The sequence below is a fragment of the Papaver somniferum genome, chromosome 3 (assembly GCF_003573695.1).
Source record: "Papaver somniferum cultivar HN1 chromosome 3, ASM357369v1, whole genome shotgun sequence".
NCBI lineage: Eukaryota > Viridiplantae > Streptophyta > Magnoliopsida > Ranunculales > Papaveraceae > Papaver > Papaver somniferum.
Genome location: NC_039360.1, coordinates 162,276,437 through 162,302,499, shown reverse-complemented (window position 1 = coordinate 162,302,499; position 26,063 = coordinate 162,276,437). Strand labels below are relative to the sequence as shown.

General features: G+C 35.7%; 1 protein-coding gene and 2 long non-coding RNA genes across 3 annotated transcripts; 1 reads left to right on the top strand and 2 right to left on the bottom strand.

Annotated features, from left to right (window-relative positions):
* Positions 1 to 1,333: 1,333 nt before the first annotated feature.
* Positions 1,334 to 3,837, bottom strand: LOC113361825. Its single transcript, XR_003365350.1, has 6 exons — positions 3,488 to 3,837; positions 3,213 to 3,287; positions 3,038 to 3,090; positions 2,029 to 2,081; positions 1,663 to 1,852; positions 1,334 to 1,469 (listed from the first exon to the last, which is right to left on the bottom strand). It is a non-coding gene; the product is annotated as an uncharacterized LOC113361825 (long non-coding RNA).
* Positions 3,838 to 10,612: 6,775 nt separating this feature from the next.
* LOC113361824 lies at positions 10,613 to 11,597 on the top strand. The gene is made up of 3 exons (XR_003365349.1): positions 10,613 to 10,747; positions 10,866 to 10,909; positions 11,230 to 11,597. It is a non-coding gene; the product is annotated as an uncharacterized LOC113361824 (long non-coding RNA).
* Positions 11,598 to 22,103: 10,506 nt separating this feature from the next.
* LOC113357874 lies at positions 22,104 to 24,360 on the bottom strand. Its single transcript, XM_026601359.1, has 6 exons — positions 24,240 to 24,360; positions 23,921 to 24,131; positions 23,544 to 23,766; positions 22,858 to 23,439; positions 22,686 to 22,722; positions 22,104 to 22,590 (listed from the first exon to the last, which is right to left on the bottom strand). The coding sequence occupies exons 1-4, from the start codon at positions 24,307 to 24,309 to the stop codon at positions 22,876 to 22,878; spliced, it is 1,068 nt and encodes a 355-aa protein (XP_026457144.1). The 5' UTR covers positions 24,310 to 24,360; the 3' UTR covers positions 22,104 to 22,590; positions 22,686 to 22,722; positions 22,858 to 22,875.
* Between the last annotated feature and the right edge of the window lie 1,703 nt (positions 24,361 to 26,063).

Sequence of the window (26,063 nt, the reverse complement as noted above, 5' to 3'; positions counted from 1 at the left end):
TTGTACTTCGGCTGTCTGTAATTTCAGCCATGTGCATACATAGTCCAGATGTAATTTCATCCATGTGCATACACAAATATTGTCTGTTACTACTGCACATGTTTTATTCCTCCTCCAATGCACTTTTTTTTTATTCCTACTGCTGCCACGGTACGGCCAACCGAAAAAGTTGACAAAAAAATTAAATTTTGTACTTACAGTTTAATTCCTCCGTATAGCACAGAGTCAAATTTGTAAAACGAAATTATAAAGCAAAAAGATTTCCAAAAGGATCACAAATCGAAACACTTTCCACTGGTTCCACAGGAAACCAAAAAGCTCCCAGAGAGTCACTACCAGTTGACTGAATATTCTTCACAGTTTATGGAATATTCCGTCAGTCAGTGCGTCAACGGATGAGAAGTCAGCCGAGTTACCCAGTCTTATTCATTCTTACTGGGTCTTATTTGGTGAAGTGGATCGGTCATCGACTCACCTGACTTGGATCATCGCCGGTACTGAGTTGACTCACCAGAACCAGAGTCCGGACAAGTTTCAGCTGTTTACAGGACATTTCCGGCCATTCTTTCAGGCTTTCCTCAGCTCCATTTCTGCAATAGTTTCTATACATACATCTATGCTATTCAAGCCATTCTTTACTGCAGCAGAACTCACTGTTCTTCAATAGCATCATCTCATACTTGCATGTTCTTTTCAGTCAACAAATTTAGCCAAAACCACCAACAAAGACAAATGCAACTGGAGAATCTCATCCTCCTCAAAACCTAGGCGTGAAGTAGAATTACAAATCAGAAACTCTATACATTAACACGTAGACCTTCAACCAAAGTGACATAATTTTACAGCGTATAATCCATAAAAATAAGAAGGATGACTCACGCATGCTTTAGTTGAAGCCAGGAAGCAAAGGCTTCAAGAACCTACAAGCCAATGTAAATAGATTAACAAAAACGAAACCAGGTAGTCAGCAGGAATTGACAAAATTTGATCTTTGTTAAATCCAAAATATTTCACTACGAGGTAGTATCTGTATGAGAGATGTCTGGAGTTTAAAAAAATTTGCAGCTAAACCTATAGTACTACTGATACATGGTAAATGTACCGAAGAAGTTTGTAAATCAAAAGAATAAGATCGATCTTATAAAAAAACAAAAGAAGGTAAGCGTAATACAGTTTCTTTTATCTTGGAGATACAAATTTACATAAATAGAGAGCGCAAGTGATATATAACTTCAAAGCACTCACACCCACAAGCAGGTCTATATAAAATTCATAAAGATTAATTGGCTATTATGCTATGGAAAGAAACAAAAGAAGAATAGACTCAACCATAAAGTATGAAGATTTAGTTCATTTAGACTCAAACAAGTAGTCAAGACATTAAAAGCAACCTCAGCTGCAGAAATAAGTTCCTTCTCAAACTGATGCCGCCTTTCTGGACGAGCAGCTATCTTGTGGCTTAAAGCTTCCTGGATACAAAAACATTGAACGTGTGATAATCGATAACATGGAAAGTAGTAGAAAAAACAAGTTGAAAACCAACTCCCTTGGAAATCCAAGTTTTATTAAATTCTAAAGATGCAGATTATCTTGCTGATATGGTTTATATAAAATTGTTATCTGAGAAGTAATTTAGAACTAAGTTTCTTTGAACCATCATACCTGTGGTAAGACTGTCAGCAGCTCAAGAAAACTTGGGATGCATTCTGGATGCAAATTCATCTCATCTCTGAGCCAATTCACAATACTATCAACAAAGAAAAGCATAAATATTTTTCATGTTGGGCAATCCAATCATCCAGATCTATGCCGCGTGACCGTCCACGGATATTCCGTTTCCCCAACGCAGATCCTACAATTATAAAAACAACAATGAATATATTTTGAAATGGTTGCTGACATCTCAAAAGAAAAAGAAAGGCATCTCTCTATCAACTGTAATCGTTTGTCGAAACGATAAAAACTGACTTGAGACATACATGCTGACAAAGAAAAAGGGAAACGGATTTTCGAATTAGTAAACTATACCAGCATTATTTGGAGCACCCGAACGTTCCATTATGTCTTAGTAGTTTGTAAACCTAAGATTATTAAGGAGAAAAACAAGATCATAAGGACATATAAAAACATATGTATATATCCAAAGATGAGAATCAAACACAGAGAAACTATCGATGTACAAATTATTGAATCATTCACACTTCCATTAAGCTGTAAGAATTACACCTAACACAATCCTTTGTAACACCACATATTTCCGAAATCACTCCACAATCAGTGAAAGCAAGTACATGAGATCGAATATGAAAAAAAAGATCATTTTGACCAGTTTTTCAATATGCAAGGCCATCAAACAGGATTTAAAGAATGAACCCATTCATTAAACAACACAAAAAGGAGAAATAAAAAGATGCATTCGTTAAAAAAAGAAAAGTTTTCTCATTGAGATAAACAATCAAGCTTTAGAATCTACTAATGAATCGAGAAAAATAAAGAGAATTAAAAAATGTGAACCTTTCTTTGTAAACTCCCTAATTAACCTGACCACGTAAATCTCTCAAGGCAACAATCTTATTTTTTCCAAAACTGCAAGGTTCTTAGCAAAATATGTTCCAATCACTTCAAGGTTACTTGAATCCTGGGCATTCATAGATTTGTAAATTGCAAAATTGATCAGATAAGAGAGAACCATTTCAAAATATACCAATCAGATAAATACACAAACTGTGGAGGTTTTTTGCACTCAATTCCTAGACAAAGGTTCAACCACAGACTAATTCTGAATGCAATCATCTTAAGTAAAATGTGTACAACACAACCCTGATTCCTCAAATACTCAACTATAATAAAAAATGAAAACAATTGAAGAAATTAATATTAATATCATTCCAGTTATACGATTAATCAAAAAAGAGTTTCATAACTGAGTAAAAAGGGACAGTCCCAAGAAATAGGAAATGTAGCTGAGACAAATTAATATCGAGCTTTCAATAATTCCACTTTTGAACTGAATCGGAGATCAGAAATCTCTACTTACACGCAGATTTCGTAGTTCAAAGCAGAACCCCATCTTTTTCACCACGATAACTACTGTTGAGAAAGCAATCCATCACATTCCTTAAGTGAAACATTATCTCAAACAGGTAACACATCAAAATGATGAGTAAGATTAGCCCAAACAAGGGGGGAAAGAAAGGCAAGAAGAAAATTACCCCAAACTGGTGATTATTTCAGATGCTGATGGATACCTAAACATCCAAATCCTTCAAACGAACCAAAACGCATGCCTAATTGCAACAAAATAAAAACCCAACTAGCAAATCAATTTTTTTCTTTAGATCAACACAGGACTCGAATAGATTTCTGAGAAACTAATGAGAATCATAAGAAATTAGAAAAACAAAGATGGGAACCGCTACAAAAGATTCAAAAAATTGAATCCACATAAAACGTATTTAAAGTGAGTAGATAAACATATCGAACTTACTGGAATTCTATAGGTACAATCGGATTAGCTCTGATTTCCTGCATTAGATCGAAAATTGTAAATGATTTGAATCCGGAAACACTTTATGGGTAATTCAGATTACGACACACTGGGCATTAGTCTGAAGTCAGATTCCAAACCGGGTTAAAGATTTGACTGGGAATCAAATTCATTAATGGGTTTCTTTTATGGCTTTTTAATGGGAAGGATTTTGTTGCCATCGTTGTTGTTGATGATGATTTTTTTTGTCGAACAAAAGTCATTAAAGGTTCGAAGATGGGTTTCGGTTAGGGTAGATTAAAAACTAAGAGAGAAGTTTTGGGTTTTTGATTTTGGTGAAAGAAGTTATCTCCTTGTTTGATTATCTTTTGTGGGTGAATGGGAATGAGGTTCTGTATGTGGGAAGAACAAACATTAAAAGGCTAGGGTTCCAGTTCCAGGGGAGGGAAAATAATTTTGGTGAACAATTTGTCGAAATTTTCGCGGGGTTTAGTGCGCCAAAACTTAGTTATTCCCGCCAAATTACATTGCGAAATATCTTGACGAGTGCATACGGATCAATGTGTTGTCATGGTTTGCTGTCGTTAGATTTAGAAGAGGATGGAGCAGATGTAAAAATATGAGGAGGAGATTTGATATTTCGTGAAAAGAATTTAGTGGGAATTTAGAGCACCAGATTTTAGTGGATATCGGGAAAAAAAAAATCGCTTACACATATGATGCAAATAAAAATGTAAGAAAAGGATAAATTAATTTACGTGTATACACATTTCGATTTTATTTGTGTCCCGTGTTTATGGCTTGGTTAAAACAATTGTGTTATTTGTAATCAGTAAAATTCGGTTCCTTATAAAAAATGTAAGGTAGGGTCGTTATGCTACTGGATAAATTAAATGAAGTCGGTGAATATTAGCTAAAATTAATGGATAACAGGAAAAGTCAAAGGAATCTGAGTGAATCTGAGTGAAGTCGAGCAAAGTCGAGCGACATTGGATGAGTTTGATGAATAACCAAATAAATTGATGAAATTTAGGTGGAGTTAGTGAAATTAATCATTAAGATCGATGGACATTTGGTGAAATTGATGGATAGTCGAGGAAATGGATGGAATAGCAATGAAAACAAGTAAGGTCATGTGATACCACGTAAGCTTGATGGATAACATGTCGGTGAAACTGGTGGATAACCGAAGAAACCAATGACATATGAGTGTAATTCCTATGAATGATTCATCGAAGTATTCACCCGACTCAAGGAATTCGTTCGTTCTCATTTGATATATGCTCATAGGTTTTCATAAGTCGATTCCACAAACAAGATTTAATCCAAGGACGAAAATTCGCTAAACTATCCAAAAACGTATATAATTTGGGTTGGAATACTATTGGGTCTAATAGCTTATGAGTCACTATTTTGTCTTTTGAGAGAACCAACTGATGATGCACTCAACATTTTCCATACTTTGTGTCTAAATGATAAACACATTATAATATTCATGCTAGCATAATCACAATCAATTAGAAGATGCTGTAAAATTTTCTCTTGAGAAAGGTAGTGAGGGCAGTTGATTTCTATATGTCTTTTGTAATGACTTAACTTTTTCCTAGTATGGATTATTCCTTTTAAGGATTTTCAAATGAAAAGCTTAACTTTACGAAGAGCTTTTGATCTCCACAGCTGTTTCCAGACTGTTTCTGTTATATGTTGGAATTGATGATTTCTTATAGGGTTATTTTGTTTTTGGTACTCAGATTTTGTCCAACTTTTGAGTTTGGTCTAACATTTGTCCAGCTTGGCGTTTGGTACTTGGAAAAGACATTGACCCACGTTGACTCTTGACTTCCGTTTGGAATTTATTTAAAATTAATATAAAATCTAATAGTTAAACGAATTTACTATTTTGCCCCTAATTTTAAACCAAAAGGGAGTAAAGTTTGGCAACCGTTGAAAAACATGATATTTTTTCTCATGATTGGTCTTGACAGGATGTTTCCTCCACCTCTCTCCATCCCATCACCGCCACCACCACCACTTCTCTCCCTCTCACTATAACTACCGCCATCATCACCATCAAGGTATAATAAAACCCTCTAGCCATTCTGTTTCATGTTTTCATATAATTGATTTCCTGCTTCTATTTCTTCAATTTGCAAATCTTCTGCCAGCCTAGTTTTTAAGAAATTTGAGCACTTGCGGCAGGTCTTTCCAGCACCTGTACCAGATGGGGTGCCACCACATCCACCTCCACCACCACCATCGTCAGGCCAAATTGAGAATCTCCAAGGTCAAATTTCCAGTCTCAGAGAGGAGTTCAACAAATTCAAGACTACGGAGCAAGGCGGCTCAAGTGGTAATTAAATTTAACTTTATATAATTGAATGTTTTTGCTGTCCATAACTCAATACTGCAGTTGACACTGAATTTTAACTAGTTTGGTTACTAAACTTATAACTACTTCTTGTTGCTTAACAAAATTGGAATTGCATCAGCACAAGGTGTGGAAGAGGACCTACAAGCTATGTCCCATCAGTCTCAATTGTTGAAAGACCAAAATTCGAACCTGCTACAACTGAATTCCAGCATGCAAAATGAGATTTCCACCTTGAGGAAAGCGTCAGGGAAATGAAAGCCGAAGAAGAGAAATTTTGCAATCAGTTGCGAAACTTGCAGATTGAAGTAGATTCGTTGAGGAGCCAGAAAGATAATTTGGAACAGCAGTAAGATCCATTGCAACATCAACAAACCATTCTTCCCAACCTTGAGCATCAAACTCTACTGATTTAATCTTTGGCATCACCATCACAGTACTTCTCTTCTCAACGGTATTTGCTGTGTTAATTCAACTCAAACCATCCCCATGTCACATCACAGTCTCAGCTCATTTCACAACCATACAGTAACATATTCAACTTCAGTTCTTCTATAATTCCTCACTGCACCAGGAGTAACAGCATCAGTTCCACTTTCTTCTTCGATTCCAGCTTCAATTCCACAATTGCAACAACATCACAACTATCAATCTTCTTCTAATCTTCAAAGCCATTAACTTCTCGACAGCAAACACCAGTCCCTTGCAACTCAAGAACATTGATTATTGCCAGAAATCATCAGCGACCCCATCGAACATCACTAACAATCCAAACCCATCTCGTCATTTCAATAACAAACACCACCAATTCTCATGCTCTGAACATAATAAAATTCAGTTGCAATCTTTAATAGAACATTATCATCCATCTCATAATCGTTTCAGGAAATCGATTAACATATTCAAGATCCCCAAATCAAAAATCAAAACCTAAAATTTCAACTCCCAAAGCATAAAAATTCTGATTCGAGATCCAAATCAAATGATTTTAGACCAAAATTGAAACCCAATGAAACCCCTATTGCATAAATCCTGTCATGAACCAAAATTGAAACCCAAAGATGGACCGAAACCCTAATGTAATCAAAGCATCAAAACCCTAACTAAACACAAATTGTTCCATAACTGAACCAATTCGTCTCTGAAAGAAAATACAGCAGATTCTAAAGAATCGATGGCAGTAGAAGAGAGTTATAGTAGAGAGAGGAGAAGAATTCCTACCGGCGTTGTGAATAAGGTTATGCAGAGTTGTGGGTTTGTGGAGGCGGAATAAGTGAAGTAGAAAATGAATTTGGGAGTTGGAGAGACTTTTTTGGTAAAGTAAAAGGGCAAAACAGGAAACCAGAGTAGTAATTAGATTTTATTTAATTTTTATAATAATTATCAAACAGAAGTCAAGCTCTAGCTAAGTCAACGCGGGTCAACATTTTTTCCAGGTACCAAACGCCAAGCTGGACAAATGTTAGACCAAACTCAAAAGATGGACAAAACCTGAGTACCAAAAACAAAATAACCCTTTCTTATATGAGTGTTATAGTATAGAGCTTTATAAGTAGACTTAACTGAGATTTCTGTTATTATATTTGGTTCCCAGATTCATTTATCCTCACCATATTGCACTAGGTACATCTGAAGGATCCGATCAGCTATGTGATTGAGAAAAATCGCTTGAATTAGGGGAACATTCTATCTTTTTTGGGTTTTGAAACATGATATAAGGCAAAAAAATAATTCTAGTGCCATATCTCACATCCCATCAGTATTTTGGTGCCATATCTCACATCACATCTATGAAATTCTTTTAACATTTTCTAAACCTTGTTATATACCTTTCCAAATATAAGAGGAATTTTGATGTTTTTCGTGCAGGTGAATGAAATCACAATAAGGAAAGTACTTAGCTTTCATACTCTTAACCCATGGTTTCTCTAGTTCAATACACAATATTCAATCTAGCTTGGAATAAGAGCATTGTTTCGCTGTTCTAAATTCATAAAGGAAAGACCTCCATCTTCTTTGGGAACATACAAAGAATCCCAAGCTATGAAGTTTAAACCTCCTTTATCACCATGCCCCTACCAGAATCTTCTTTTTATGGTATCAAGATGCTTTAGAGTGTTCTTAGGCAATTTAAATTATGCATATAATGAGTAGGAATAAAGCTCAAGACAAAATTAACTAATGTAGTCCTTGCGGCTTGGGTAAGAGTTTTTGAACTCCATCCTTGAACTGAAATCACAACGTGCTTGAATTTCTGGCACACCACAACACAATACAACACGTGACTCCGTGAGATATTGAGCTGCAACCTACTGGCTACCGCATGTGCACATTGCATGAAAATAATAATAACTGGCTAATCATAACAAATAATCTCCACTCCTTTAAAATGCTAAGTGATATTAGCTCTCGCGCCGCACGATGAGTGTGACACTCCCCTCAAATTAAATTAGATCAAAGTTTTGGGCATTACTAAATCAGGAGAGGACACTTGGCGAGACTCTATTGGCTGAGACATTAATTCTTGGATTACACTTCGTTTACATCTCAACCGCTTAGTTAATTCTATTCATTTGTCTGGATCGTCCCTTATAATTGTGTTCTTTTGTGCTTATATGGACATATCAATGAATGGATTGATTTATCGATGGTTGTACAATATAATTAAGATGGCCACTCCTTGAGTTAAGTAAATAATATAGAGTTTCATCTATGGTTTGATATCAGAACATAGTGAGGCGAAGCTGAGCCATATCAGTGAAAAAATCCTAAGCGACGCGGCGATACGAAGCCGAGCCAAATCAAATAAAAAAATCTTATGCATGCATCGGGACGGGATGAGGCGAAGTCGAGCAACATAAAATAGAAAATCCTAAGCATGTATCGGGACGAGGCGAGGCAAAGCCGAGCTATAGCAAATCAAAAATCCATTGGGACGGGGAAAAGCAAAGTCGAGCCGCACCAGATCAAAAATCTTAAGCAAAGGCGCGAGGCGAAGCTGAGACATACCAATGAAAAAATCCTAAACGACGCGGCAAAGCGAAGACGAGCCACACCAAATATAAAAATCTTAAGCATTCATAGGGATGGGGTAAGCCGAAGCCGAGCCATATCAAATAAAAAATCCTAAACATGCATTGGGATGGGTCGAGGCGAAGCCGAGCTACACCAAATAAAAAACATGCATCAAGATATGACGAGTTTTTCATTTTTGCTAGCTCAATTGACTAGGGTCGAACTCTCGAGTTGTTAGGTCAGAGGTTCGAATCTCGCTGCGGATTGTGTCAAAAAAAATATAGGATGGGGCAAAGCGTATTTTGGATCCGCCCATTGCGTAGCACATGCACAAAATCTAGTTTAGATTAACGCATGGTAGGCAATTAACAAATCCATTAACAAGATACACAAATCTGGAGTTAATAGGTAATAATGATAGGTATTAAAAAATCGTGGAAATCTCCGAGGAACCCAGGTTTGTTTCCTCTCTCTTTCAGAAACCCATCATTAAATATGTAGCCCAAAAGACAAGATTTACGGTTAAGATTATTAGTTTTAGATCGACTTTATTAATTTACCTTTATCCAAACCATATTATTAACAAAAATAAAATAAATTATATTTAAAAAATATTCCAAAAGTAAACAATTACTTAGTCATGGACGTGGCCGCCTTCCTTTTTTTTTTAAGCATGTTTATCTTTCTTTTTTTGATTTTCACACCTCCTGTTTTCTCCTTTAATTAACTTCCAGCTATTTCATTCGCTTTTGGTAATTCTAGTGATACAGTAGTGACAATCATGTTAATTATTTGATTCTTTACCATTGATTTTTATTTACAATGAATTAATTAAATTGATCGTTTCGAGTTTCGTTTAACGTAATCACAACTGACACATATGATTACAATTTATCAGTGTGAAAGTTGGAATTTACAGTTATCACTAAATTGTGAAAGTTAGAATTTTCAATATGCCAAGAAAATTACAATTATCATTAAATAATGAAAGTTAAAAGTTTCACTATGCCATGAAAATTACAATTATCATTAAATTTTGAAAGTTGAAATTTTCAATATGTCATGAAAATTACGATCTTCACAAAATCGAAAATGAACTTTTCATCTCTTATTAAAATTGGAATTTTTTCTTAATTCTCCATGGTGATAATTAAGATTTTTTTTCCATGAATTTCTCATTGTGATAATTTAGCTAGTTCTTCTTTATTGGTCGTTGTATAGAATCATAAGATAAACAAAGAAATAAAGAAAGAGATAAATAAAGAAATAGAATCATAAGGTAAACATAGAAATAAAGAAAGAGATATTTTAGGGAGTTAGTTTAGGAAATCAAAAGTTATTTTGTAGAGTGTTTTTAGGAAATAAAATTAGTATTTTTTTTCACGTTTTTTTATTAGGATTCTCACGATTTTTTTTGTAGAAAATAATTATAATCAAATATATCTCTATTTAGATTCAAGGTTATTTATGTAAACAACTCTAATTATGAGTTTTTAAAATATACAATCTCAATGGTGAGTTTGTGATAAAAGAAAAAATCAAATCGGACAAGAAAAAAATTCCCTTAAAAGACTACTTTCCTTACAAATGTAGCACGATGATGGCACGAACTTGGTGAGTTAGTAGTAGCGGTTACACGTTAACTTTTTTCTTCTTTAATTTTGGTCAGACCGAAATCCTCTGCACCTTCCATATATTTTGCTTTCCATACCTGATTTGACTATAAGAAAGGTACACGTAGAATAGCCCTAAAATTTTATCATATATTTTTCTCTTTATCTTTCTTCCAGATCCCATGGAAATATCAGTAAACTTAGAGAAAGGTACACTTGTTCAACCCTTTTTATTGATTCAGATCAAAACATACATCATAGAAGGTACGGTCTTTCTCCCACTTTTTTTTTTTGTTGTTGTTTGATTTTATATTTTTTCTGCGATTTTCTTGTTCTTCATAACTTTTTAACTTTGAGGATTTTTTTTTGTTGATGTAATCAGGAGATAGAAAAGGGGACAGAATACTTCAGCCTTAAGAAGTTAAGGTAGATCTAATCCATGTTCAAATATGTGTTTCTACTATTATTTCTATTTGAATCTATTAAGATCATTACTTATATTGTTTGTACCTGATTCATTTTACAGGTAAGCAAGAAAACTATTCCACCTTTGAGATAAAGAAAAACATGCTCTCATTGTCCAAGTGCCAACATCAACTTAGAAAACCGATTCCAAATATGGAGCAACAACAGTTAGCATAAAGATTAGAATCAATTTTGTTGTCAAAATCTAATACTGTTTATGTATATATATATATTAATCATCTTTCAGGTACTAATTTTGATACTTCTCTTAAATTTCTGAGGTGTCGTGAGCGTCATGCGTTTTTAAGGCCTCAAGGGAATACATTGTCAGGTTCAAGGGACAGCAAAAGCTTCAAGGGAAAATGTTGCCAGTTTTACTAGAGGACAGAATCAAGCTAACGCAAATTTCAGGCACCATGCTTTCAATATGGTTCTTGATCCAGCGCTTGCTCTAACTAAAGAAGATCCGGAAGATGTTTAGCGCTTGGTTTTAGTTGAAGTTACATGAGTAACTCAATTAACAGTTCAAAAGTAGTTTAATTAGCGCCGATAAGTACAATTACTGCTTAAGATATATTGATGTAATATTTTGTTTAAATAGTTTTCCTCTCTAATATTATGTTCATATGTTACATATTTTATACGACGAATGGAAAAAGGAAATCGTCAAGTTTATCTCTCGATACAAAAACTAAAACAATATTCTTTCCTCACCTAAAAAGATTCTTTTGGAGACAATAAAATAATTTGTTTGCCTTCCTTTTTTGTCAAAGGCAAATATATTAGTCATCAAATTTAGTATTTGCATCACAAATATTTGTCTGTTTAATCTGTTTCATGGAAAAATGTAATAGTTTCTAAAATTAGTTACTGTCATTCAAAAAAATTTGTTAATGAAATAATTTTTGAATGCCAAATATATTGTCTCTAGAGGATAATTTTAAAGATGATATGTTTCGTCTCTAAAATATTTTTTCGACACAAAAGAAAATTGTGTATGAAATTTTTAATTATGAGACGAACAAATTTGTCTATAATTTTCTTTTAACGAAAAATATATCACACTTCAAAAAATAAATTTTGACACAATATTTTCCCTTCACTATAATTTTTTATTTCCAGACCAAATATCTTGTCTACAAAATGACTTTTTGGTGACTAAATACATTAGTTGATAAAACCTAATTTGGAGACCAGTTTCAATGGTCTATAAAATTCATTTTTAATGACTCGTTTATTTGTCACAATTTCTTTTTTTGAGGACGGCGGTAACGATCATTGAAAGCTCTCTGTGAGACAAAAATACTTGTTGGTAAAGTATGATTTAAAGACAAAATATTTTGTTGCGGGAACTCATTATTGGGACAAAAATAAATTGTCATGCAAAAGTTTAATGAGGAAAATCTTTTACCGTTGGAAATAATTTTGATGAGGGAATTTTTCGATGTTAATTTTGAACTTTGAAGACAGTTTACGGTAGTCATTGAAAGATATGTACAACGACATAAAGTTTGGTGTCACCAAAATTATCTCTTGTGACCATAAGAAGTTTCCACGACGATGATTAGACGATAATTTTTATTTTGTTCCAAATTTTATTTAGCGACTAAACAAGGTAGTTTTGTGACAAAACTGTTTGTCCCCAAATGTGATTTTTGTTGTGGTGGTAGTTGAGGCCGTGGCTCCAAAAAGGAAGATGGAGAGACCACCAGGTTCGTTCAATGCTCACCTAGAAAGGAAGTAGATGAGTAAGGCACAACCTAATTTGTACCATTAATGAAATCATATCATTTGATTGTCTCTGACTATGTCCATGAATCAATAATGGAGGACACTCCGAAGTTTAAAATGTTTCTAGAGAACAATGAAATCCTGACGGATTATGAGAATGCACATGAGTCAATGGAAGGATCATGTGTGCACAGTGATGATATAATCCATAAATAGTTGCTCCAGAAGTAGAGCACCATGAGATCGAACCATTCTTTATTTTGATTAATTTCAAATAAATAGCATATTTAGCCTACATAATCCAGGTAGAACTTAGTTCTTTGGCAGATATACGGGTATTTGGTGTGGTAGTGCTAACCAACGAAGTGTAAAGCCTATGGGACATACATGATTATTTGTCTTAGAGCATAGTGGGAAGAATGAAGTCTCAAAGTATCCAGACTCGTCTTGGGGCGCAAGGTTTCTCACAAAGCCCTTGAATTGTCCTCTTGTAATGAACGCTATAGCGTTCCGCTACTTAGTTAGCTTGGTAATTTCAAAAGAACTTTAAATGCAACATATGTATGTGGTTGTTACGTATCTCTGAAAGAATCAAGAGGTAGCAGATACTTACAAAAGTACTTGATAGACTTTTGTTTCCCAAATCAAGTGACTCTAAAACCACAGCGTACGTTTACAATTAGATATAACGCTCACTTATAGATTGAAGCAATCAGGCGGATGTGGTATACCCGTCTAAGTGACTATTTGATTTGGAGGGGATAGACAAGTAAGTTATTTTTTTTCTTGTGTATTCAGAAGAAAGTTCATGATTTGGAATTGTATCTATCTATGTTGATGGTACAGACATGATAGGTACTCTTGATGTAATAAGAGACCTTAAAAGCTATTTGAAATCCAAATTTGAGATGAAAAATCTGGGGAAATCTCAGCCGAATATTGAGGTTGTGGGATATTATTCCACCAGTTTTCATATGTCTAAAGTTGTCAGGAAATTTAACAAAGACATGCATACTGATAGCACTCCCATGATTAGTCGAGGTTCAAATAAGTAAGTGACCATTTCTTCTAAAGGAAGATGACGAAGATGTGTTGAGAGATGAAATTCTCATATCTATGTACCATGATGCATTGTTGTACTTAGTATAATAATGTACTCGAACAAATTTGCATCCTCAGGGAACTTGTTAGCTAGATATATCTCAGCGCCAACGCAACGTCATTGGAATGGTACAGTGAATGTAATCATGTACTTAAAAGTAACCATTGACATGAAATTTTTTTATCCCTGCAAAGACATAAAAAGGAATGTTAAAGGAACTGCAATCCAAAGGTTGTTGATTATGAAGGAAGAATAATCTCTTCTCCGACAAAATTAATCAGGGGGAGATATGATAGACTATTTTCTAAGTCATTACTGATATTCAGTTTCGAAAAGTACATGACTAAAGGAATTGTATGGAACAAACTCTGAAAGTAATCAGGGGCAGATGCCGACATCAGGGGGAGGATCTGAGGATATGATGTCGACATATTTTACTTCGAAATTGAAGATGTGTTGTACTCTTTTTGCCTTCGATCGAGAATAGTTTTTTTCCAAAATGGTTTTTTTACTCGACAAGGTTTTTAGCGAGACAACACTAAAAACTTCAAGTATGTTGGACGTTGAAGACATAAAGATCGCGTTGCTGAAAATATCTGAATCAAATAAATGAAACGCGATAGTCCGTTAAGCAACGTAACTTCCAGAATCAACAACAGAGTCTTAAAACATTCAAGTCACCAAAGTAATGTGTGATAAACTCCTTTTGACTGCATTAGATTAATGAAAATTGTCTGACATCAGGGGGAGCATCTAATGGTGTGTTGAACTCTTTTCCTTCACCGAAATTACTTTTTCCCACGGGGTTTTGTTGCTCGGCAAGGTTTTTAACGAGACAACAACAAACACCGGGAATTAACTTCCCAACTAAGGATATTTTCTTTCCCACATGGATTTATGCCTTAGAAGTTGTGATGCAACTAATCAGATTCAACAAAGCAAAGTGATCACTTGCAATAGATCACCTTTACTTGCATCTGTCATGTTGTGCTCTTTCCCCTTCGTCAAGGTTTTGTCCCAATGGGTTTCCTTGTCAAGGTTGTAATGAGGCAACATATTCGAGTCCAACTATATTCTAAGTTTGCTAAATATTGTACTATTTTTCTTTAGTTCAGGTTTTGTCCCTATAGGTTTTCCTGACGAAGTTTTTAACGATAAAATTAACTTAGACTCGTCGATCTTTGAAAATCGTATTGCATGTGATGAACTACATGTAATGTACGTGAAAACATGTGAAGTACTACATATGAAGAGTTTTACCAAGGTTTTATCCCACTGGGTTTTTTCCTTCTCAAAGTCTTAATGAGACGATTGATTTCGACACAAGTTATCAAGAAGAAGATGACATTTGAAGACCTACATCCGAAGTACTATACATGAAGTACTACAAACGGAGTTCTATTGGACCACACAAGGGGGAGTGTTGTAGGGCCTACGGCCCATGGGTGTGCGGCCCAATTAGAAACCTAAGGGTTTCTCTTTACATTATATAAAGAATACTAATCCTATGTAATGGGGTTCCTCTCTCTGGTTAATAGAAAGCTATTCTCTTTTCTTTTACTTTTCTCCTAAATTATCACTCCAAAACCGGCAGATTTTATTAAAAACCCAATAGAACAGAAGAGACGTACTAGGCTAAAACCTCAAGAGGAAGAAAAGGAAAATGAAAAGCTAACAAATTACAATTATCCAAAAGGGGAAGACAATTTTAGTTTACCACACGCGGCGCTCAACAAGAGAAGCCCAAATAATGATGTAAACGTGAGATGCAAATATGAGCTATCCTAATCGTTAGAGAAGACGCAAATATGAGCTATCCTATAGGTTACGGGTTCAATCCCGCGCTGATCGTGTCTTTAAAAAAATATTAAAAAATAATGAAAAAAATGGGCACTTTTATTAGCTGGATATTAGCTAACCAGTAAGAAAAAGAAAAATTTAGACGTTTGGCATATGTATTCTGCCGAAGCATATGTTTCAACAATAGAGATCAATCCAAATTTGCCACACATATTTACCTGCTTTCCAGAAACCGAGACAAAACAGTGCACCTGCATAACATACAAAATAACCCACGAAGAAAATGTAAATTGGGCAAATACGTCCCCTCAAGTAATAAAACGTTGTAGAATGGTGTACTCGACTTAGATAAACAGCTCCGTACCATATGGAATGCCTAGGAAAAAATGAGGAACTTTATCAACATTTTTCCAATCATCTGCTGATGATGAGGTTGCAAAAGTTTCCACAATAACCTTACCTTGATTTATATATATTTTCTATATCTTACCCAATTTATTTTAACGAAGTTGGGATCGATTCCATTTTGAATTTGTCTCTACTTCAAACTCTATTTCCTATATTGATTTTTCCTTTTTTGTAGTTCGGTAGCTTATATGCGATCACTTGGTTTTGTCCTGGATGACCCATCCAACCAACTGAATTTGGTTTTCAGCTCGGTGAAGAACTTGTGGTCGATACAACTAATAAAGGGAACAGAACACAGATGAGTCTGTAAGTTTAAAAACAGTGAAGCAAAATGTTCATCATAATTCTTTAGCTTTTCTGTGGGGTTTATGACCTTTTAAGATTGGTCGGACTATTAATAATATGTATTTCGGAGTGTTTATGTGCAAGTGCAACCTAAAATTAGGCATTTGTTTTCCCATTTCTATTCAAGTTTTAAATAGCAACGTTTTTCATCCTGCAGTGCATACCAAAATGTGATGTAAGGATCCTGGGTGTGGGAAGCCCCAGTGGATAACTCTGGAGGTTATCTATAATGAGCCAGCAGATATGACGTGGATTTAATCTTTTGCATTGTTCCTTTAAGAGGATTTGTCTCTTTGGTGTCTTCTACTCAACACCGACAGATAAGAAGATTTCAATCACTATCGGAACCAGCGCGCAAGAGTAATTCCCACCTGGAGTTTCTGTCGTTTAAGTTAGAAAATTTGAATGATTTAATACATCAGCTAACCTTATTTTGCATCTCTGCAGTTATAAACCAATATATATTCGAACAATAAAGAGGATATAATTATAGTTGAGCGACAGAGAATGGGCTTATACCTACCTTTGCTTATGGATGCTGCATCGAAAGCTCAACGTTCATCGATTAAAAGCATAGTAGTGAGCATATCTCCAGTGGTCGTAAAGCTCTGTACCTTGAATGGATGTCAAGGATATATGGATTTTTTTTCTTTTCTATCGAAGCCTTTACTGTCCAAAATGGTAAGCCACCATTTCATTGTATGATAACTATAAGTACAAAGCTTAAGTTGATTTGACACCTTAAGTTGATTTAACACAAGACCGTATCCATACTTCTGCATATAAGTTTATACTCATGGATTATGACTTGATAATGTAGTTGCGCCATTGATGATGGTGGCCTAATGAAATTAGCCAAAGCCAAGAGGGATCTGCAAAGGTTGAATTTGATTCAAAGTAATAATAAACTTCTACTCCGTATTTCAGAACTCAATAAGGGTATATTGTTGCCCTAGCTTGTAACCAATCTCAGGGTCACCAAAATGCTAAAAAACAGGACTCTGTTTCTTATCATTTAGGAAAAGCCATCCTGGGCGCTCGCCTAGGCGCTCAGTTTCCTAATTTTATATTTCTATGAAAATTTGTGTGGCAGAGATTCATGGACTTATAGATCTGAGCCATCATAGAACCTGCATGCATGCCATCTTATCATCGAGGAAAAGTCCCCAGAACACATTGTTCATTCATTCATAAACCTGAATGCGAAAGGAGGGATGCTGATCAGAATGAAAGAAAAAGAGATGAGAAAAATGCAGCTTCCAAGATTCAGTATATGCAATATTTACACCTGAATGCGGAAGGAGATATGCTAATCAGAATAAGATCAATATGCATGTAGGTAAACTTGATCATGACACCACTGAGGAACGATATATCAGCCGCATGATATAAATAGGAGAGATAAGAGAAACCTCTGCTAATAGCAAAGATAGTATCTTTACAACTTAAAATACTTACTCAACCCTATCTCAATTTCAGCTTACTCAACTGCTCGCTATTTGGTTCGATTAATACTAGTAGCGGCTGCTACACTAATCCTAAAATACAGACTCTGCCCCTAGCACAATCACAGAGCACATCTAAAAGGATATGGAATAACAATCTGTTAAGGGATGACTCTTCACTGTTGACATTTATCATTATAGCCAGAACCTCCATAGTAAAAACTATAACCATTGGTACGCTTCTCGTCAACTTTCAAATCGGATTCGATGTGTACAACTGCACATTTACAGGGTCGTCGATAACTTCGTTATTTTCAGTGGTTACTTGAACATGACTAAAATAACTGGATATTCCTAGACCTCCTTCGGAAGGGTAATGACCACTACCCATTTGAGTGGTGCGGATCCCCTGTCCCCAGCTCCGCTATCCCCTCATGTCCCACCCATTAAAATTCGACACGTGTTCCAAAAATATTAACCAAATTAATTCCGTTATGATCTTACAGCACGGAACTGTTATCTATAATTAGGGAAAGTATCCTGGTTTTATTTTACTTTTCCTCTAATCTTGTCTCTTGATTATGATTTTTATCAAAATTGAGAAATTGTATGAAAATATATCCGAAGATTATCAATTTTTAAGATATGGCGATATTATTGACAATAGGAATAGGGTAGTGATCCTTACACGGTCATTTCTTTCTCTCTGTCTTTCAACACTTTGAACTTGAGCAGCCTTGATCCATAGAATTGTTATTGCATATTGATCGATGTTCTTATTATCACCATTAAAGTCCTTTTTTTATATTTTTGTGCAATACCACCATTACAGTCCCTAACCAAGTCTATTGTACTAATATTACTTGTTTCTTCCTCCATGATATGATCGATAGCTGTATAAATTTGAGAAACTCTATTAAGGATCTAATTATAGTCATTGTAATCAAAGTCCTAATCAAAATGTTATTTTGGGGAGTCTGATTAAAGGTTGAACTCTATCTAATTTGATGATTCTTTTTTTCTCTCTTTATAAACCTTAAGAGTCTCCAGCATTTTATGATAATAAAGAAGAAAAAAAAGATCAAATCTAAATCTGTATAAAAATCTAAAGCTCAGGAAGACGATGGACACCGCTGCTTCAAAGTTAACGGCGTTAACTTGGTGGTGGTATGCTTGACACGTGGTCTATTGTGATTGGTGGGACATGAGGGGATAGGGGAACAGGGGACAGGGGATCCACGCCTTGTATGTTTAAACTTTATTGGACATTCAGATTTCATTCCAATTAATTAATTACTAAATCTTAATATATTTATAACAGATATCCAAAATAAAATATATTTACGATTTTTATGCATGCATGTATTTTAGGATTTCGTACTTCATTAATTAGGAAATCTTAGTATTATATGTTCATTGGGTTGCTCTTGCCCGGAATACAGTTTTAATTGATTTTCGTAATCATAAAGAAAGCTTAAATTGGCGCCTTCTAGAATCACCCCCTCCCATTCCGTTACAAACACAAAAAAGGAAACCGGTGCGACTCGTCCCATAAGCGTACCAAGCCAGCAAGTCAAGTATTGAGCACCTTTACTTCCATAAGAATGTGGCTTTACTTCCATAAGCGTCCAATGCTTGAAGGGAGGTCCGCGAATGATGATGCTTCGTCAATCTTTTGTAATTGCGCATCCCTCAAAGTATATCCACTCAATCTCATGTTGGCTACTAAAATATGTAAGTCTTTGAGTCCAGATCTATACAACTTCATACCAGGTTTTGGCACAACCTTCCCTACAAAAATTTAGTTAATTTTATTTCAGTGTAGCATTTATGCACTGCACAATCATCATGTCTGAAACACGATCATATATGGAAGCATAAACAATGTTACTTAAACACAATCATATATGGAAACATAAACACATTCATCAGTATTGGCCTTATGTACTGCATACCCAAGATCATTATCTCATAAACCAACATAATGATTTTATAGTACAAAAGCACTGTTATACCTCAGTACAACATATATGTACTGGTATGCAGTGAAAAGAAGAAAGAAAAAAAACACACCTCATGTCACTTTTGATTGTTATTCAACAGTTTTTGAGTTATGTGTACTGAAAAATCTACATGCAAGAAACACAAACAATCTTATATAGAAGCATAATCAATGTTACATAATCAGTACTGGCCTTATGTACTGCATACTCATATGCCTAAAACACCCAAAATCACATGTGAAAGCATAATAATGGTTACTATTCATTATGTGAGTTATGTACTTGATGTTCATAGGGCTTAAATCCAATAAAAGCATAAAAGACTTATTTCTTAAGTACTAGAGATATGTAATGGTGGATCATTATCTCATCAACCAAAAATAATAAACAACATATTGATTTTTTTTGAGTATATAAACAATATAGTGATTTTTTACCTCGGTATTGTATATATGTACTGGTGGATCTATGTGTCAGAAAACAATAAAAACACACCGCGTGTCACTTTGATTGTTATTCAATCAGTTTTTGGGTTATGTACCCACAAATCTATATGTCAGAAAACACAAACTACAAACACAAACACTAAACGCATGTCACTTACGATGATTTTCATCAGATTTTGAGTTATGGACCTCTGATTAAACAGTCAAAATCCAAAAAAAAAACATTTTATACGCAGTGATGTATCATATTGGTTAAAATAAATTAGGTTTTTCCCGTACATCATATATGTACTTCTGATTCATGCCTTTTTCTGCTACTGATTTCGATACTCTTTTTTTGTTTGTTTGTTTGTTTTTTGCTCGCTTATTTGGTCTTTTGTGTTGGTGATTCTTCATAATCATCTTCTTCTTATATAGGAGCAGTACTATCTTCGTAGATTTAGAAAAAAAATCTTGATTCAATATGGAAAATCGAAATCTAGGTTTAGAGTTTAGAGTTTTGGTTTCTCAAAGATCGGAATCTAGGTTTTTGGTTTGTGATTCCTTGATTGAATCACAAGAATTCTCTTAGAATAGAGAAGGGAAAGGAAAAACGAAGAGAGACGAAGATAGAAGGTGTTTTTGCTAACCAGTGGGTTCGAACTTCGAATAGAGAGAAGACGTTCACACATATCATGGAGGGGCAGCCATGTCTTTTCCATCTTGTGGACCTAAGAATAATATTAATTTTCGGTTGGACTCAGGAATAAATAACTATATGGGCCTAGGACCAAACAAGAAAATTCTCTTCTTTTTTTTGCCTTTTCACGGCTTGAATTTGAATTCTGAAGTTGTGACTGCTTGAATTCCAAATCAGTTTGGTTTCCTTTTTTATTTTCCTTATTTTTTCTAACCAATCATATGTTGCCAAGTGTCCTCACCAAAATTCTTGTTTCACAAAACTTAAAAAAGCCTTATATTGGTCAATAGGAAGCGAAGGTTTCCTCACCGTTCAATGTGGGAGTTTTTTTTCTCTAGGTCTTTAAGTCTTTAGATTTGTAGGTTTGATTTAGATGAAGAATGAATCGGCGAGTTCACCCAGGTACCGATTTATGGAGTGTGCAAGTTCATCTGCGTTGAAATTCAGGGTTTTAGGCTTTGGTGGTGGTGGGATGTCATGCTTCCTATGTGGATTTACATGGGAATAAGTTGGATGGTGAAGTTCTTAATTGGGTTGGTGAAATGAGTAGCTTACAGACTTTGGATCTCTTTGGGAATGCATTTACTGGAGGGATACCGGAGTCGATGGGAAAACTTTAGGTGGCCGAGACTTCAGTCCCTACGCCCACACACTGAGCTTGGGCATGGAGGGTTTCAGCTGTTTACAAGACTGTTCTCCCGGATGGACGCCCAGTTGCCATCAAGAAGCTAACTGATTCAAGCCTTGTGCAGTCCCAAGAAGATTTTGACAGGGGAAGCTGGGAAAAATCCGTCGTGAAAATCTTGTGGCACTTGAAGGGTATTACTGGACTCCCTCGCTGCAACTCCTTATTTCTGAGTTTGTCTCCGGAGGAAGTCTGTATAAGCAGCTTCGCAGAGGACCAGGAGGAAACAGTCTGTTGTGCCAAGACAGGTTTCCAATATGGTCAGGGAGGGCATATGGAGGATGATGTGGTGGTGCTCTGTGATATGGTCAGGGGTGCATTAGAACAAGGTAAGGTAGAGTAATGTGTTGACACAAGGTTCAATGGGAACTTCCTGGCAGAGGAGGCTATCCCTGTGATGAAACTAGGTCTCATATGTTCAAATACGCTTTTACTCCAGTGCTGCAGAACACAAGCTTCATACAAAAGTCCTGAACTTAGTGCCGTTGCATTTCTTTCTTTTGCATTTTGGTTTAGGGGTTCTGATCTCCCCCAACTCTGTACCTCTAGCATTAAATAATTTTGGCGAAACTAATATAGTAGAAACAATGTTGAGTAGGCAAACTTGAATGGAAAATGAAAGCAAGAAAAAGTAATACAAATACAAGGGGTCACTTTTATACATTTGCATTATCTCCTAATCACACTACATTTACGAACACCTACAGTAAAATGTCCACCTAATCAGTTTCCAGTCACCACAATCTGAATGCCATCTGTAAGAAAGGTTCTATTAATGTAGAAGATTAGCAAACTAGGTTGTTTCTCTTGGTATTTGCTGAACAAAATGATGAAAAATCATACCAGAACTGCTGCTGAGGAGGGGTTGGATTGTACCCAGTTCCAGTTCAGCCTTAACTGCAACATTTTAGCTGTTCACAGTAACTAGGTCAGTGGAGACTTCTGATGCTGAAAAACAGCAACACGCCAAACATTCTCCCATATGCTTCTGCCACCACCTATTATTTATGGCAGAAATCTGGTAAGGTACATGAGTAAAACATAACAATGGTGACAAAATATAAAGACATCATTTAGGGTAATAAATACATACCGACATCATACACGCCTCATCTGGTTTGGTTCCATCACTGCAAAACATTAAACATTATTCTGTTACAGGCTGCGAGAGCAAATTCTGACATTCCCCACTCAAGTGCATCCCTTAGAACTTTAGATGTTGATAATAAATGACAAACTTACATGAGAGAACCGTAAACAATTACCTGAGCACACAATTGCAATTATTTCGAATCTGTGAGAGGATGTTGAAATGAGGCCAAGGTTGGAATTGAAATATTCAAATCTGGCAGATTAGACGGTTGAACCGTTGGAACAAGACTAGGTTCAGTATTGCTGCCCTCAATAGATCCAAGTGGTCTAATCTCTTCTGCAGGGGCAACACATTTCACAACGCCCAATGACCTAGGGGACAATGTACTTAATGTGCTGTCCCAGCTTCTTTTTATCTGTTTTTTAGGGGTTACCTCTTCAAGGGTTTTAGTGAAACTTTTGAGGAGGTCATCTTTTCCAGGAGCATCAGGAATAGAGATGAATTGATCGGTTCCCTGATCAGTGCCACCCTCGCTGTCTTGACACTCTTCTTTGCATAAGAGTAGCTCATTTTTAAGAGGACTTGCTTTATCATTAGGAACTTCCAAGCCAGCTGTTGTTGTATCATCAGCAGATTTTCGAGGACTTTCATGAGAAGTATGTGATGACATCTTGGAATTCACTTGTGTAACTTCTTCTGTTAAAGGAGAACCCTGTTGGCAAGATGTTTTTCTTGGAGGAGATCCCTGGGCACTCTACAGTTAACAGGTGGAAATCAAGAACACGCACACTAAAAAAAAATACTAAAATGCTTAGCCATATTAAATACAACTATGAAAACCCAATCAGGAGTAAGTACCTTAGATGCACAAGGAAGATCAGTGGGACACGGCTTCCAGTGATCTCCAGTCCTTTCAGATGGATGCGGCTGTGAGCCGACCTCAACAGTGAAATTTCTGTCATCTTGTGAGCAACTTTTAACCTCAGAATCAAGGACCACAGAGGTGGCTATATTGGCCTCACAGACGGAGGCATTAGATTGTTCCTCTAAAACTTCTCTATCTAAAACTAGGTTGGGCTCACTGCAACAGATAACAGTAGAGGAACCAATCAACCAGACAGAAGAACGAAACTTAAACCATGCTTAAGTAAATACTTCCATGTAGAATTCCATGGTTTCAGAAACAATCAACCAAGACAGAAGAACAAACTTAAAACAGAAGTTGATCGACATACCTTATTGCTGCAAACTCGACACACACATCTTGTACACCATTAGAACATGGGTTAGAAAACATTTCCACCTCATGCTGATCACCTGCAGCAGCATGCCTTGTCGGTCCTTCAACATCTTCAGACTTATCTCCATTTTGAGCATCGTCTAGGTCTAACACGGAAGTATCATTCTCAAACATCCTAACGTTTTCATAAGTCATCCATTTAGCTCCTATAAAACGATTAGTACTTTCATCAAAATCTTCTTTTGGATGCCCAACTCTATGACTTTGTACCATGTCACAAGTTCTCATTTCAGAAATATGTATAGAAAGCTTACCACTCTTAGAAAATAAGTTGTCAATAGCCTCATTTCCTTTTCCCTCTTCATCAATAGTCTCTGTCTTCATGGGTTGAGAAAATGTACCTTTCCGCTTCCTCTTTCTCCCTCTCGAACATACCTTTACACAGCCGAAAACAAACAAAAAATCAAACACAACAAATACCTACAACCAAAATCCAAAAACAAAAAAATCGAATTATAATAGTTATAAGAGAGACAAAGTTTCAGGCACCTTTCTTCAAATGCAGCGACAATATCTAAACATTCTTGTAGATTCTCAATAGGTTCCCATGTATTATGCGACTCTGGCCAACCAAGCCTGATACAAGTACAAACAAAATCATCCATAATTTGGATAACTAAAAACAATAGCATCAAAGAAAAGAACAGAAAGAAAGTGATCAACAACTGTTGTCCGCTACATACCATTTTATAAGATATTGTGTTTGCCCCTTTATGTTCCCAACCAACCATGGAGAAATTCAACATCAGTTAAGAATTCCTAATTAGGGTTTAAACAAAATGAAAAGAGATGGTGATTGTTACCTTAGAAACCCTTTTCCTTCTCACATCTTCGACTTCATACAAACCTTCCTGTACTGCTTCCTTCTCTGACCTGATTGCTTCCTTTTCTGACCTAATTGCTTCCTTTTCTAACCGAATTGCTTCCTTTTCTAAGCTAATTGCTTCCCTTTCTAACCTAATTGACTCCCTTTCTAACATAATTGATTCCTTTTCAAACCTGATTTCTTCTTTATCTAACCTAATTAATTCTTTCTCCATCCTAATTGCTTCTTTCTCTTCAGAATCCTCATCTCCACCACTACAAGTGGAGTGCACCCTGTTACTTCTAATGGCAAATGTATCCATCTCTGCTGTTGTTTTGGATTCACAACAGCAACAAAACCAAATCAATCCAAATCCAAATGCAAATATCAAATTTGTAATCAATTTTGTATAATTAACAAGATCTCTTGTCGTCATTCAATAAGAAATTATCATTTTCAAACTTGATATCAAAAGAGAAATTAAACCTAAAAAAAAACAAACAAAGCAATAAATTGAAAACTTGATATCAGGGATTAGGGTTCGTACTTTTCACTGCTCCATCTGAGAATTTCAACGATAATTCTTCTCATGTCATCGTTTTGCTATACAGAGGAAGATTTTTTTGTTGGGAGCAGAGGGAAAGGATGGGATCGATCAGAACTGGAAAAATGAGGAAAAATTGGATGTGGGCCCACTGAAGTATTGCTTCTCAGTGGATATTTTCAATTTGTTGCTGGATCCTTTAGGTCCAACTTGCCAGATTGGCAAGTCATTAATTTTGCTGGTTTGCTGCCAATCGTGGCAAAGAGTGTCCCGCCGATGATAAAAATCAAGCCTCTACAAGCCAGTTGATCCACCAACTTGTGACTCGACGCGAGTGAGATGTCAAATCGTTTGATTATATTTTGAATCAGATCTGACTACCTGATTTAGGCCTAATCTGACTCGAACACATATGAATCGGGTAATAAAATGTTTTTCACTCATGAGATCAAGTCATTAATTCGTGTATTTTTGAGTCAGATGAGTCAGATCTAACCCAACAATAAATAAATAAGCCACAATGAGATGAGTCAACTCCATAAAAATCAAATAGTGTAGATGATTTGAAGTGTTCACCATCTAGTAGTTGAGGTTGTCGAGTTGAAGATTCCAGTACTCGTGCTGTCATGCCACGCCTTATTTCAAGGTATTGTTCTTTTCCGCATCATGTGCTGAAAGTCTAAAACCAACCATCAGTCAACTAGAAGCTGCGCAGTATTATTAATTGCA